Genomic DNA, 16,270 nt, shown 5'->3' on the forward strand with positions numbered 1-16,270 from the left:
TCAGGAATTCTGCACGCCTGCATTAGGCATCTGTCTGTGTCTACTATGCTGGGTCTTGACAGATTGGAGGCTTATTCTCTGTCTTCTTTGCCCTTCAGCTAATATTCATCAAGTTTGCCAGATGGTCGGAGAACGTAAACCAAACAAAATGTTTCTACATTTGAACAGCAAAATTTGAAATCTGAAATACATCCTCACTTCATATGGGCGTATGTGTAAAGTCAGTAATGTTGACAGATATACACTGATTTTAAGCATGCTTTTATTTCATTTTATTTTACTTTGGTACAGTTATGTGTGTTTTTCTGTCTGAGTGGAAATTCACCTTTGAAATTGTAACTGGAGGAAAATTGACAAAAATCAGCATTTTTTTTATTTTAGATAAGAAGTTGTATTACATCAAAGACACTATTTCACTAAAAAATGACATATTCAAACCCCAGTTCCGCAGTGCTAACACTATCACTCTTAAAACATGAAACAACCCAGCCCATGAAACAGCATCACACATTCTCTTTGTCAAGACATCAGTGAAACATTAACTCTTCCGTATTGAGATTTAATCAGCCAAAGGCTAAAACTCAATCAGTGATAACAGACTCATTTGAGCCATTTGCTCAGACACAGAAATTAGTAGACAGTAAAGGCCTTTTTAACACACAATACTAGGGCACTTCGGAAGAGTAAACTTGGCAAGAAGATTTGAGAAGAGAGTCTGACAACAATTATTTTATCGGAAGAATACTAGCACATCAGTCTCATCCCGTCCTTTTCCATACTATGTTTGGTATGATCCACAGGTAGGTACAATCACCTTCTGGTTAAATTTGTCAACTGAAACATAGCAAGGCACATATACTGCATATTTTTTTCCCAGTGAAAATGCATCTCTTAGAATTGTCTTCACTTTGTCCCTCAGAAGATCTTATTTTATGTCAATTACATGACTCTTAGAGTACAACATCCTGTGTTTTTTGTCTTCAAATAAAAGAAACCAAATAAAAAAAGTTACAGTAATGCCAAGTCCAACCTAATGTAAAGGTTTTGAAGCATAATATCAATAAAGAGTCAAAGATAAGACCATTTTTAAAAGATGTTTTCCTCTACCTTTCTACAGTATTGTTGAACATGTTGAACATGTCAGGTTTGTCTACATTTAAGTTAGAAACAGATTCATTGGCTGTCAATAATAATACACACAGTGGCTGAATTCAAAGCCCTGCAGTTGACCGGTCTTGGAAGGGGAAAAATCCTTTTCAGTGCATCAAAACTGGCATGAGTGAATTCTGGCATGATTCACTCACTGCATTTTTGTCATTGTCTACATACAAGTCTATCTTTTTGTTTTGCCTGTCTCACTTAAATGTGCTTTGTTTTGTCTGTGCCTAACTGGAAGGGTAAACAGTGACGAGGTCGTGTCCATCTACAGGTGCTGTGCGTTGTCGGGCGTGCGTCTCACAAAACAGCTGGCCGTCCACAAAGAAGTAACCCTTCTGCTTCAGGTTGACATCACAGTCGGCACACACGAAACAAGCCGGGTGGCGGTACTTATCTCTTGCCTTTACCACCGGACCCCTGGTGGACAAAAGGAGATGAGCAGTCAGGCAGGAGAGAGAGTCAAAACAATGCACACAAAGAAAACATACCAGTGAACCTTTTCAAGATTATAAAGGGCCCACCATAGGTGAATGAAACATTGAACCATTTTCGTAATTAAGCATTGACACATTTTCATAATAATATGTGTGCCCTAGTCATAGAAGAGAAACTTGTAAGTATCATATGACTTCCATGTCAGGCCAGGCCTGTGTGACAGCTCCCAATGTAATTGTCTTAAAACACGTTTCAAGATTCTGTGACATACCATTATGCGTTTTTAACTGTGACACATCAAAGCTGATTGCTGATTACTCTGGTGAAGTTTGTTGTGCTGCTATGCCTTCAGGGTAGGCCTAGCTAGCTAGCCACATCATTTTACTTTCATGGAGAAACCGCAATTATCGGAAAACAGTAGACCTACATCATGTGGGGGAACACAAAACAAAAGCTGACATGTGAAATGTTCTGTTCTCAGACAACTGAGAATCGTATTACCTATTCTCTGAAGACACTGCTGAATAGGAAAGGCCAATTAGAATGGCGCTCAGAAGCCCACAGATTTCGGATCGGGACAACGTGACAACACACCACCGTTGGGTAATTAAGGTCTACGTTTGTGATCCAGCATTAATGTGTGTTAGTGTGCATTTTCTCGTATTTTCTTCTCCCCCCTCTCTTTGTGTGTGTGTGTGTGTGTGTGTGTGTGTGTGTGTGTGTGTGTGTGTGTGTGTGTGTGTGTGCGCGCGCGCGCGCGTGCGTGCGTGCGTGCGTGCGTGTGTGTGTGTTTGTGTTTGTGTGCCTGTGCCTGTGCTGGTGAAATAGTGAGAGTGTGTTTGTTAGAACCTTGAGATTACCATTGTACCACAGTGAGCAGATCTTGGGCGTATGGTCAATTTTCCGGTGTGTGTGTGTGTGTGTGTGTGTGTGTGTGTGTGGGAAAGGGTTTGTGAGATAACTTGTAACCAGAGTTATTCTGGAGAGCATCATGGTGAGAAGGGCTCACAACATGCTGCCCAGACCCATTGTCTGGGGGTAGCCATGGCGTTGGCCAGTTTGCCCAGCAGCAGTGGTTTGGACGCTGTGCTTCATTGGTCTGGCTCTCTACTCACACAATGCCTTGGCCACACTTGTCACACAGCGGCAGCTTGGACAGCGTACTGCCCGCCTGAGAGGGCTTTGTCACTGGAGCTCTGACGCTTCTCGTCACCAGAGGTCTGCTACCTGTGGAACAAGAGCAGAGTTGTGTAAGCTATTTTTACCACATAGGAGCACAGACAGAATACAGATTTAGACTTAGACTGGCGCACCAATCTAAACATCTGTCCAAAATCAACATTGGGTGAAAAAATAAACTTTTCAGAACCGTTCAGTTAGGAAAGACAAGTCCCTTTTTTGTGTTTGCAGAGGAGTAGATAAAAGGCAGGCATCACCACGGTCTGGAGGACACTTTGAACAAATTCTAGCCAGACTGCATGTTTTTTGCCATTCAGGTTTGCAGGCCAACTTTCACTGCTTCATTGAAGTAGAAGTGAAAAAACAGAACTGCAATCCATATTTAATATTTCTAATTTGCAGACTATATTGTATTATATACTGCATTATATTATTTGACTATATTATGTGATCTCCAATGGCAATTTTATATGGTCTGTATGGTTTACCATCACTGTCTATGTAGTCCTGCAGAGCGCGGAAGGACCCGGATTGTCTGGGTTCGTGAGTCGGCTCCTGGTTATCTGTTAGCATTCGGTACACATGGGAGTCCTCGATGGATGACAGCATTTTCCCACTGCGAACACAAAATAGACAGCGCCTCAGTCTTTGCCCACAGGCGGTCAGTGCCAGGCAAGATAATAATCTTATCATAGGAGCTAGCCCAGGTCTGAGGGGAAATTTGGCAGTCTGTGCAAACAAGATTGATACAGATTTGTGTGACATTTATATTGACAAAAGTTAATGGTGAATAATGGCAGTGTGGCTAAAGGTTTCTTTTATTGCTTTTAGTGCGGCATCTGATTATCACATTATGTGGATGGTGATGTGTACAGACTCGCACTATTTCTGGATTCTGTCGCACCTATGGCCCTTAAGTCATTTCCTTTGGATTCAGCCAGCTGGGTGTGATTGGGACTGTGCTGACTGAGCTATGATAGGCTTCATGGGGACTGCTCTGAGTCAGGAATGGTAAAACACACAGCAGGCAACGAGTTTGGTTGGTTACCTTGGTGACGAGTCTCCCTCACCAGCAGTAGACATCTGAGCCTGCTGCTGAGCAAGAGCAACATTGTCTGCTGAGTACAAACCGATGGGGCAGTTATACTGGGCAGCAAGGACTGGCACCTGGTCAGGGTCAGGGTTAGTGGTGGAGGTGGTGGCAGAAGGAGTGACTGTGGAGGGCTGTGGAGGATTACTGCCAGCCTGAACTACATTTCCCATAGGGCATTGCGCTTGTGCTGAGCATGGGCTGCCAAGGAGGAGGGAGTGGTGTGGAGTGGAGGGGTCAGCAGGGACAAGGCCACAGCAGAGGGGAGGAGAGCCCAGAACAGACAAGGATGTCAGACGAGGAGAGAACCAGGGATTGGATCAGATAGAACAGCAACATTGAGACAAACAGGACAGAGAGGGAAGAATGGAAAATAAGTCAAACTCAAAAACACGATAGCTGTGTACGAGATAATACATTTGGATTTTTAGATGTCAGTAAAAGCCTGGTGATTTGTTGGCAAAACACAGCTAGTGGTTGTTTGTGAAAATTCTCATCCATCCAGGTGATCTTAATCAAAGGAGTTCAGCTGTGGCCCACTGGACTTCCTTTTGAAGTTTGAAAGATTGTTCTTCAATTCTAATTCTGATGTAGGAATCAGAGGATATTCCTCTGGAGAAAGGACCTGTAGGCCAAGCCGTTTATGTCCACCTAGAAACACTCAACTTTGAGCAGAGGAGGGGGCTGTGTCACCAATTGACACATTGATATGTCATATAACATGTTATTCATTATCCTAACTCCCGCCCTCGATTTGTGCTTGTGACCTCACGCTTCGCTGATGCCCCACCACCGTGGAGAAAACAATAAAGTGGAGGGCTTTTCCAAATTCAACATCCCGGTGGCAAATGAGAAAATTAAGTTTGAATTGCTCTTTTGTGAGATATTGAATTTAACTTTTGTTGACATGTTTCAACTTCATCACAAGGCCACAAGCGTGGGAGGACAGAAGTAAGGATAATGGACAGAACCCAATGATTGTGGAAAAATCTCCTTATGAACGGTCTCTTCCTTATCAGGTCTCTGGTTTAACTGCTTTCCACTACCTGGACGGTTTCATCTTGGACTCACGTCAGCTGTGTTTACCTCAGCATGTCACACGTTGACATGTCTGACCCTTGTCTTGTAGAAAGGGGTTAGGCTACACCTCCACTCTCCAGAGATAAATAACCGGATTTCCACACCAGAATTACAATTGAATAGCGAAGAGTCAACAGCTCTTCAAGTTCAAAAAAGAAGCCCCGTTGACAACAACTTACCTTTCTTACATACTTGCTTTCAGAATGTGTGCTTGTGGGGCCAGTAGTGTTTGTTTTAGTTTTATGTCATTAATGTTTAGGTATTAAAAGCATGCATGTACTGTAAATTATAAGACCATTAACCTTTGCAGGCTTGAGAGCGAAAAGGGCTTTGGTCTGACATTAAACTTGTGTTCAAAGTAGCCTAGATCCTGTAAAGAGAAAACAAGAAATGGAAAAAAGACAGGGTTAAAGCGGGAGTTAGCTCGGGTTAAGAGAGATGAAATGGTTACTAATCTCCTTCCGGCAACAAGTTGGAAAAGGATGGAATTGATGAGTCAGCAGCAGCAACAGGCATAACTAGCAGGACACAAGAACACCCCTCAGTCAGACATTACGGAGAGTGTAGAGCCGGGTATTTGATAAGCAGAGGTGTCAATCCCAGTTACAGAAAGTGCGAAACCCTGTCATGTCGTGGTTCTATCTGTCTGTGCGTTTAACCCAGGAGTAGATTGTGTCTATGCTCAATAAGTTGGCCTAGCTGGTTAAGCTGGTTCAGAAAGTGTCCAGATCAAATATTTGGCAAGTTATTATGAAGATTGTACTGATCTGTTTGCCTATTAATATTATTCCATTCAGAAAGTAGTCAGATGGCAGGCTGTTTTACTTTCTGAAGCATTGCTTGTCAGACAGTGGTCAGATCCAATATATGACAGTTTTTTTTCTTTCTGTTGGGTGAATTGACACCTTCGCTTACAAGCAACTCACCTGTCTGGCCTATCCCCTCCAAGGCCTCGTATCTGTCCGTGGAGGGCATCCTGGATGTTGCCTGCGGAGTAGAGCCCTATGGGGGAGTTGTAGGATGAGCTCACCACCTGCCGGTTTTCGTCAAGGGTGGTGGCCACGAATGGCTGGGCTCTCCGGTTGTGCCCTGTGCCGATGGGTTTGTACTCCTGAAGCATGCCAGGCAAGAGAAACACACATACACACAGCGCATGCTCCAGCTCAAGGCTCTGTTAACCCGACTCTGGCCAGATTAATGTGGTTCCACCAAGCTCCACAAGCCTCACACATCCATCTGGGAGCTGGGATTCACAACCAATGCAAAGGATATCAGGGAGCAACGTGTAGTTCAACAATAAGGATTGCTGGCTTGGGATTTCCATAGATATGATTTAGCAGAGAAACGACAGTTCACTTCAGACAAAAATGGTAGCACGCAGTGAAGAGTCGTGCATCAACATTAATTCGGCTATTTCAACTGTGTTGTTGATTTTTTTTGCTCCCTTAAAGTCCCATTGGTCTCAATCCCATATTGATGTATGGGGCCCAGTGCAGTGGAACGGCATGTTGAACTTAGGGAAACTAAATTCATCTGGCGAGAATCAGGTTAAGGCACTAAAGCTCCATCACACACAACCCTACATGTTTGATCCAGCCCGTACAGTAACACCACAACCAAACATAGCCCCTATCGATTCCACACTTAACAACACAGAGATTATATCAGTCAGCATGACCAGGCGATTATGCAGCTTGTACTGGAAACCAAATACAGCCGGTGCAGTTGAGTACTGTACATGACTGTCTCAATATGTTTCATATGGGATGACTGTAAAAACTTGCCTGCTGCTGGTGTGAGTTAGAGTAGAGTAGAGTAGAATAGTGTAGAGTAGAGTAATTTTATTAATCCCGAAGGAAATTAAGATGTTTTTCAGCTTACATAAATACAAAAATACACAAATACAAAACATACACAAAGACCTTTATACATGTTATTGTACATTACAGTAAACGCATAGCACACTCTTGTGTACTGGCGCAGACATGTGGTGCCTAATGTCAGTGAGACGCCCCAAGTAACATTTGTCAGTTACAATGCAACATCGCTGGCAAAAGTAGAATGGCGCGCTATTAGCTCTTAACTGTGCCACATATTAATCAGACCATTATAGCCTCAGAAAACTAACAGCTATATCTCAACGCACATGTCCTTTTCTACATGGCAGAAAACACATCATCGTGATGCAGCTGAGTGTATCATGGCAGATATAAATAAAGTCACGTCCCAACTGTGTTGAAGTAGGGACTGCTGCCAACATTTCTAAGGGAAGGCTTCAAAGGGAAGTGAAGTGATGAGGAGGCCATATTTGATCCTGCTGCACATCACTTCCTGTCCTCGTATATCTTGTGAGTTCATGGCCAGGCTATAGAGATCTACATAGGCTTACTACACTGTCATTGAGCGACATTACTACAAACACATGTCTACTTAGTAGTGTAATGGTAATTCAAAGGAAAAACGTTGAATATCTTGAGAACTGAGAACTATGTACATTGATAGGTCAAAATTGCTTATTAACATACTGGTGTGTTTAATTTTAGTGCATGCATGTTTGTCCTTGGAGTCAAGGCTTCGATACATAAAGGTCTTGGCTAAATTAGCTTCAGGTCTTCAACCCTCTTAGGGTAGTCTGCTTTGGCCTACTACGAGCTCCAATGTTATCTACTATCACTACTTCAGGCACCTGACTGCCACACAGCCCCAGAAAAGGCCTGCTCAAGGAACTAAATATAAAAGGTATCGGTAACGGGGCCAACTAATTACCGTATAAATCAATCTCCCGGCTGCACACAACCATTCCAATAAAAGTAAAACAGGACAACGGCATGTAATTGCATGTATCGTGCAGTCAAGCGTCCATGAAGCAAAATGTTAACAAGCATTGCTCTTTCCTGGACATGACACCTTAACACACTCAGGCATTCAATAAAAGACATCTATGAAGTCCATAACATGATCCCTTGATTGCTGCATTGGCCAAACCTACTTGCTGTTCGGCCTCCAGGTTGATTTTGAAAGGGTTCACTTTGCCGTCGTCTGTGGGGACTGCTGGAGACCAAAGCCAGGTTTCAGGTCTGCAACAGACATGCTTGCGTAGTCAGACAAACAGACAGACTGAAAACAACTGTGGTCACCTCCTGAGAGAAGGTCTTAAATCAACATCAAACAGCGGACAAAGGGGATGCGTCAGACAGGGGTCTGGGCAACAACTTTTAACCGGGCCATAATTCACGTCAGCAACCTTTCTCAGCATCTACAAATCAGGCAGGCCTTGCCTAGCAGTATCACACGAGAACGTGAATCAAACGGCCGTAAATTCCAAGGTGGGTCCTTGACATGTGGTCTTGCGGCTCATGTCTCCCCTGGCCTTGCTGTGTACTCAGACACTGATATACAACACACATGAAATGTATCCATTTAACCTTGCGGTTGTCTTGTCTTCATCCTCTATTGATGCATGAGTCTTGTACTTTGCATGTTATTGAAGTCTATAGACTGTTACACATGAGCAACATTGAATTAATGTAGGAGTAAGATGGGTTGTTGCTGACATATTTTTGGCCCCAAAGGGAAAATATATTTTTTGGTCCCAACCTTGGATTAATAATAATAAAAAAAGATTATTGCCCATAATGGGCCCTCTGTCAATGTGCTGGCCCTCATAATTATCACACACACACACACACACACACACACACACACACACACACACACACACACACACACACACACACACACACACACACACACACACACACACACACACACACACACACACACACACACACACACACACACACTGAACATTTCAATGGGCTGGCTGGCATGTTACCGTAAGGTGCATTGGGTACATCACCAAAGGCCACCGAGATGGCTAAATAAAGGACTCTCTCTCTCTCTCTCTCTCTCTCTCTCTCTCTCTCTCTCTCTCTCTCTCTCTCTCTCTCTCTCTCTCTCTCTCTCTCTCTTTCTCTCGGTCTCTCTCTCTCTCTCTCTCTCTCTCTCTTTCTCTCGCTCTCGCTCTCTCTCTCTCTCTCTCTCTCTTTCTCTCACCTCTCTCTCTCTCTCACCTCTCGATTTTGAGGTTAAGCTGGTTGATGTAGTCTTTAATCTTCAGCTGTGCTTCTCCGTGGCTCAGGCCCTCAGCTGACTCCCCCTCTATGGCCAGGATGATGTCACCAGGGCACAGGTTAGCCAGAGATGCCTTGCTGCCAGGAGTCACCTGCCACACACAACGTTAACATGGAAAGAATTTGTTAACTTTTCCTTGCCGAGCATTTATTGTAAACATGTTACCAAAATGTCCAAGTCTTATTCTGTTAGACTTGAGAGAGTAATGTCACAGCGTGTGTGTGTGCCTGGTGGCAAAAAAATCAGCATGACAAAATTGTAAAGGTGTCAATATAGGATAATAAAGTAAAATCCCTGCCACAGATTTGATCCAAACAGCTCTGAATCAGCTGATTGTATTGAGTACACAAGGAGACTAGTAGACCAGTTACTCAGTGAAGTCACATGTTAGAAGAAAACTGTCAAAGGGTTTTTTTCCCTTCTGAACTGAGGTTTTGGCACCACTGCAAAAAAGAATAGGCCAAGACTCAGGGCTGTAGTCAAGTCCACCTTTGTAGAGTCCAAGACAAGTCCAAGACCAGAATAATCAAGTCCGAGACAAGTCCGAGTCCAAAGAGGTTTGAGTCCGAGACAAGACAGAGTCCAAAAGGATTCGAGTCCAAGTCCGAGTCCGAGTCACATGTCGGTCAGTGTTAAACAATGAAAAGGATGAATATCAATAAAGCAGATGTTTGAAAGTAATCCATATGCCATGGATGTGAAGACAAACTCGTATGTTGTTGGATTTCAAGCTCCACTCTTGAATTTATGGTAGTCAATGATCTAAACAAAATAAAGACAGACCTGGTCGAGTCCAAATTTTTAATTTGGCAAGACCAGTGTCCGAGTCCAAGACAAGTCCGAGTCCAATTGATAGCGAGTTCAAGACAAGTCCAAGTCCATAAAAAAAACAGACTTGAGTCCGGACTCGGACCGAGTCCGGACTCGAGTACTACAGCCCTGCCAAGACTTTGATGAGAGTGACGCAATGGCGTTAGGAATTGAATGAGGGGACCACAAGCTTCAGCTGTTTGGTGCCTGGTGCATGTTTCTCTTGCTGAAGTTGCTTTGCAAGAGACTTGGCGTCATGCCCAGGCCGCTAGCATTCCCACAGCACTTTTGCCTTTGGCACAGAGGCAAACTGAAAACAACATCAAACCATTTTTTCAGTGGTCATTCTTAGAAACTCTAAGGGACATTTTCTCAGAAACTCAGACATTTCAATCACGGTTTCAAGAGGAGAGGCCAGAGGCAGGACACAAAGTCAGATCACTGTGACAAGTGGCTTGTTGTCCCCAGTCCAGGTCGGTCTGTGTATGTGTGTGTGTGTGTGTGAGGGGGGGCTATAAATAACTGAATGTGGATATGTCAATCAGGGGGTTGGATCGCGCCCCATCGCTGCCGAGTGGCCTATCACTGGCTCTCTGACCTAACTGCTGTGGAATCCACAGTGCCTTTCTGCACCTACCCTCTCTCTCCCCTCTCACCCTCTCGTCTCCTCTTCACCTCCACCCCGCCTGTCTCTCTCTACCTCATTTCTCTCTGCCCGTCTCTCTCTCCCTCTCCTTCATTAGTAGCCCCTGACATCATCCCACTTTTTCTGGCAGCCTCATTTCTGAGGTATTCCACCCCCACCCCCCACCCCTCCTCTCATCTCGTTACTTCACCTTGTCCAGGGGGGCACCCAGCACCTGCTCTAAAGGGGGGGGGTTGAACCCATGGAACACAAGCTTCCCCCAACCCCTCAATGAACCCCCAGCAACCCCCCTCCACCCAAGATGGCCTGTTGTGCTCCACTTACTCTGTCAAACATGGCAGATTTATGCCACGTTAGGTCATCCCAGCTATTCAGAGCGCTGGATACTAGTGTACATCATTATTTTACCCTTTGATAAAGTAGCCTATGTCTTTTTTCTGTTTTGCCTCTCTGATCCCTCCTCTCCCTCGTTTCTTTTCACATTAGTCCTCTTGATGTTCATTGATGTGAAGGGTATTTATACTGTAATACAGATGACACAAAAGAGAGTCATAAAGCAATCATTACAAAGAAATCACACTAATGGGAGCCATGAAATATGTTGTGTTGTTGACACATCCAGCTTTTTCTCCTTTTGAAATAAAACTATGTGAACTTTCCAATCCATGGAAAATAGATTTAAAAACGCTTATCATCTGGCTTCGATCTGTTGCAGTCAACAACAGAATTCTGATGGCTATTATGTGATGGCACAAATATTGCTCTGATCATGTAGGGAAGACAGTCACCGCAGCATCTCAGATGTGGAAGACCATTATCTGCGTTTATTTAGAGCGGTGCCAAACTAACCTTTCAATGTTACCATGTCTTCATTAGAGTCAAAATCAATCCACCAGAGTCAGTCATTAGTCTGATCTTATGAGTTTCTTCAATTCAGGTCATCAGAGGTAAACCCTTGCCTTTCCACTACAGTGTCATAGATGAGGGCAGGTGAAGTCTCATAGTCACTATACTGTACTGTTGTACTGGGACTGAGTCTTTGACATCACAGAGAAGAATGTGGAAGACAGCCTTGATCTGAGCATTATTCCACCTGGAAGAATGGTTGCTATGTCCAAAAATAATGATAATAATTTGATTCTATAATGACTTTCAAGAAACCATCAAAACTATAGACCAGAGATGAGAGACCATAGCCGTAAGTGAATAGGTGAGATATGCTTTTGAGACATGGTTTTTGAAACAGTCTCCAATGTGAATGTAGTGGAATGATTGAAAGTGTCGATGTTCAGGAGGGTAAAGAGGGTACAGACAGTAGCCAGAGACATGACAAGTAATATCTTCATACATGCACTACGAACACACACGCACACGCACACGCACACGCACACGCACACACACACACACACACACACACACACACACACACACACACACACACACACACACACACACACACACACACACACACACACACACACACACACACACACACACACAACGTCATACATTCCTTTCATTGATCAAATGTTCAGTGTGAACTGAGAGCTGTGCAGACAGTTTAGTCCAGTCAATCATTCTCAAGACGATAGATGATGTGCATGTCGAGATGAATAGCAATGAGCTCACTCAGAGGAGAGACAGGAAAGACACATCTCATTTGGAGCTAAGATTCAGTTTCATCTCTGGTGCTATTAATATTACTACTACTATAAACTATATTGCAGAAGTGTAGACAAATATATACTACATACGGTTGATTATCCTCCAAAAACTGCTACAGTAAGAAGAGGAAAAAAGCAGATAGGCCTACAGAAAATGATTAGACTGCTAACTTCAGTTTTATGCATTGGAGTCCTTGCCAGTCGCCAGACAGTGAGCAAAAAATACACCCAATTGAGTGTGGAGGATTCTGGAGTAGCCTATGTCTCGGCTTTATGAGTGGCCCTGTAAAAAGTCCATGCTGACATGGCTGTTCAGTGCTACAGCCTCCTTGCATGTTGTTGTATGTAGCCTATGTATGTTGTTTCCTCATACTCTTGTGTATTGATTTTTGCATGAATTACACCTCATAATTGCCAAATGCTTCATATAAGTGCCATTTCAAAGGATGGCTTGTGTGTGTCATTTGATAGCAAAATAGACTTTTTAAAGAAGAGAGTAGGCCTACATTCTTTTTAGACACAACATTCATTTTGCAGAAGAACTGAGGGGGTTTTCCCATTGTGTGTAAATGTTTGGATTTGTGATAAGAGTTCTGAGAATCCGCATGATCTTGCAAAAAAAATGTGTGTGTTAGCAATTGAGGAAAATCTGTAAGTGCTGCGGTCTCTCTGCTTTACAAGTCCCTGTGAAAAGGTCCTGGCATCATGATGACATCAAGTGTTACCGTCTTTCTGGTTGGATAACTTCTTCACACTCCTTTTGGTACTGTATGTATTCCTTCTGAAGTTCTAAATGATACAAATGTCACACATGGTGCCTTAAAGTATAACAGTTTTACCTTCTTTAATAGCCCGTTAAGGCACAGCATTATACATTTGCTGTTACCAGAACTGCAATGACCAAGTCGTAGTGCATTACTAAAGGCCCTGTGTTATGTCATAGTAGTGTAGTACTGTGGTAGCCTGGGAACTCCCATACTGCCTTTAGTTCTACACAATCGTTTCGATCTGAAAGACAGTATGGCGAGGATGACTCATAACGTACAAGATCATGGGATCTGTGTCATAATGGCCAAGCATTCCGACCTTAACAGTTTCTCTGCCCAATCAGAGAGCAGGGCAGTGTGTCATAATAGCCAAGTATTTCTCTCTCATATGGAATTTACAATAGGCAACTCCCCAGACCTAATCTCACTTGTGATTAGGTCTGGTGTTAACCAGGCAAGTACTGTGGTAGTTAACTTTTCAATTAGCCTATAGTGTTCCACTGGTGGAATGGTATGCATTAGGGTCTACTGGGGCTACTTAGTTACACCTTAAAATGAAACAAATATCATGTATGGTGCATGCAAGTGTTATAGTCTCCTGCCTTTATGAGTATTATGCTGATATCACTGCTCACTCTCTGTGGTCTGGGGCATAAGACAGGGTGTCAGAAAAAAAATACAGGGGCAATTTACAGCACTGATGATGTCATTATGTGCTTCAGCGGTAATTGCTACCTTCATCCTCGCTGCTGGTCTTGTGAAAGACTCATTTTTCACTGGGGCTCAGCGGAGCTCTCTGCAGGAGAACACCATCTCATCATGCACCATACACACCATACCCATTGACTTAGATTTCTTTGTTTTAGTCTGTCTGCAAGGACCCATGACAGTTGCTTCCTGTGCGAGGCTTTGCTTTGATATGCTGGGTAATTTATGCATAGTCTGGGGAGGACAAGAGTGCACGCTACCTTGTGTTTCAACTTCAAAGGCGATGGGAGTGAGTTGAAACAGTTGCTGGTTTGTGTTTCGAGGGGGAGGTTGTGTCTGGAGAGAGTGCTTTCACGGTTAGCTGGTACTGAGTCTGTATGACCCTGAAGCCTTTAGAGGCAGAAGCTCTCATTAGTTAAGACTTTGTTTACTGACATTGAGTTACTCTGTTCTTCGTCAAATTCACAAATAGAAAGAAAGGAGAACCAGACACCCACCCACCAGAGGAAATGGAAAAAGGGAAGTGTTCAGAGTTTGACGTCGAGGGAAAGGAGTAACTATATGTGGTTGCTGTGGCCACTGGTCACGGCCCCATAATGTCGCCTCCACATTCAAAATTCGTATATCATTTCTCCACAATTTTAAGTCTGACATGACAGCTTTTGGATGCTGAACTGTACTGATTTTTCTGAGGCAGCCATGCTAATGTCATTTGTGAGTGCCTCAGCCAGGCCTCTGCTTTGCAACTCTAGACCACACTGCTTCTACACCGCACCAAAGTTTAAACTGATGTTCCACGCTTTATTACAGACACACAGACACAGGCACAAACACCAGAGGTAAAAAACGTAACCTGCCGTAGCTTCCTTCCAAAACAAGTATCTTCACTGAGTAACTAGTCTACAGGTACAGTACTATAGAGCAAAGTACCTGACTCTGCGCTGGTTGGATCAAATTTGGGTGGTTTCTTTTTTTCAGTAACATTGTCTAGCCACCCCAGAGAATATGGTGTAACCACTACGTACTATGTGCTAGTGCAGTTACACCATGAATTTACTTCTACTTTTACTTTGGCACCTCTGACACACACACACACAATCTCGCACGCACGCACGCACGCACGCACGCACGCACGCACGCACGCACGCACGCACGCACGCACGCACACACGCACACGCACACGCACACACGCCTGGTTCTGGAACTGCTGGGTGTGCTCTATTTCTGAGCCCAGCACAATGTGTAAGGCAACCTGAAAGTGCCGACCCTATTCAGGGGAGGATGAAATGCTGAGTGGTAAATCCTAAAGGAATTGCTGGAGCTCTGAGTCTGCTAAAGGGGCTCCCTCAGTGCCTTAGGTCATCCTCCATGCTAAAGAGTATGCAAGCCTGCCCCCACTTGGGCCACCACGCGTGGGTGTCTGCCCTTACTATGTTTTTAACTTTAAAATAGCCATGTTTAAAGGCTTTTTTTTATAAGAGGAGTGTCTAAGACTCCATCCTTTTTGATGATATTTATTTCCTTATCTATTATTATCTCTAGATGTGTAATGTGAATTTTGCTTTGTCACACATATGAATGAAATGTTTTCTTATTTAACATATTAATTCCAGGGTTTCCCAAACCGGGGTGCTTGCACCCCTGGGGGTGCACGGCCTACCATAAGGGGGTGCGCAAGCTGAATAGAGCAATGGCGGATATGCACATTTGTATCTAGCATTAATGAACATTAATTAGTTTTTAATAGTATGGTGCATTATGTGCTGGAAGGGTCCATCTGAAGTGTAGTTTACATTTCCAAGACTATTGGAAAAGAGCAGTGAATACTTGCGCGGCCATCAGCACACCAAAATATTCGCTCAGGGGGTTCGCGAACCACATTGAAATGTACAAGGGGGTGCGCAGAGAAAAAAGTTTGTAGGTAACACTTCCAAATAAGGGGCCATAATTAACAGTAAAGTAGCTATAACCTAATACTTAAGTAAGAGTTAATAATCATTACTTAACGCCATATTAGACACATATTAATTGTTATTAATGCATATGTTGAGCATTGGTAAGCAGTTACTTAACTATTAGATAACAATAGCATATTATTATTTAACTAATAGATAAGCAAGGGCACAGTTAATAGTTTAGTAGCTATTAGGTCATACTTAACTAAGGACCAAAATTAACACTTACTTAATACAAAAGTATGGCATAACTAATGGATAAATAATACATAAATATTGGGGTTTGGGACCCTTATATTAGAGTTGGCTGCGGATAACTAATGGTTGATTAATGGATAGATATTGGTGTTTGGGACCCTTATATTAGAGTTGGCTGCGGATAACTAATGGTTAATTAATCCATAGATATTGGTGTTTGGGACCCTTATAATAGAGTTGGCTGCGCATACCTAATAGTTAAGTAATTAATCTACTGTGACGTCTAGCTTTCACTCATTCAAATCACTGTAATAAGGGCAACAGGAGCCATTATATAGCAAGGATTGGACGTACACTTCTCAATGATGGTGGGGTGATGAGATGTAATTTGTTCATATACCACTTATTAGTTTTAATGGTAAAAACCGTACAATAAATGCAGAACA

General features: G+C 43.3%; 1 protein-coding gene across 2 annotated transcripts in view; it reads right to left on the reverse strand.

Annotated features, from left to right (window-relative positions):
• Positions 1 to 1,045: 1,045 nt before the first annotated feature.
• The window catches only part of LOC134440578 (PDZ and LIM domain protein 3-like), an 18,431-nt gene continuing 3,206 nt past the window's right edge, over positions 1,046 to 16,270 (reverse strand). The window contains exons 2-8 of one of the 2 annotated variants that reach the window (XM_063190696.1): positions 9,016 to 9,167; positions 7,932 to 8,019; positions 5,245 to 5,312; positions 3,821 to 4,063; positions 3,261 to 3,388; positions 2,709 to 2,820; positions 1,046 to 1,575 (exon numbers count right to left, since the gene is read on the reverse strand). In XM_063190696.1, coding sequence (XP_063046766.1) covers positions 1,386 to 1,575; positions 2,709 to 2,820; positions 3,261 to 3,388; positions 3,821 to 4,063; positions 5,245 to 5,312; positions 7,932 to 8,019; positions 9,016 to 9,167 — 981 coding nt within the window. In that variant the 3' untranslated portion in view covers positions 1,046 to 1,385. Of the gene's footprint in view, positions 1,576 to 2,708; positions 2,821 to 3,260; positions 3,389 to 3,820; positions 4,064 to 5,244; positions 5,313 to 5,868; positions 6,054 to 7,931; positions 8,020 to 9,015; positions 9,168 to 16,270 lie in introns of both variants that reach the window. The other variant, XM_063190695.1, reaches the window with a different exon arrangement.

The sequence above is a fragment of the Engraulis encrasicolus genome, chromosome 23 (assembly GCF_034702125.1).
Source record: "Engraulis encrasicolus isolate BLACKSEA-1 chromosome 23, IST_EnEncr_1.0, whole genome shotgun sequence".
Lineage (NCBI taxonomy): Eukaryota > Metazoa > Chordata > Actinopteri > Clupeiformes > Engraulidae > Engraulis > Engraulis encrasicolus.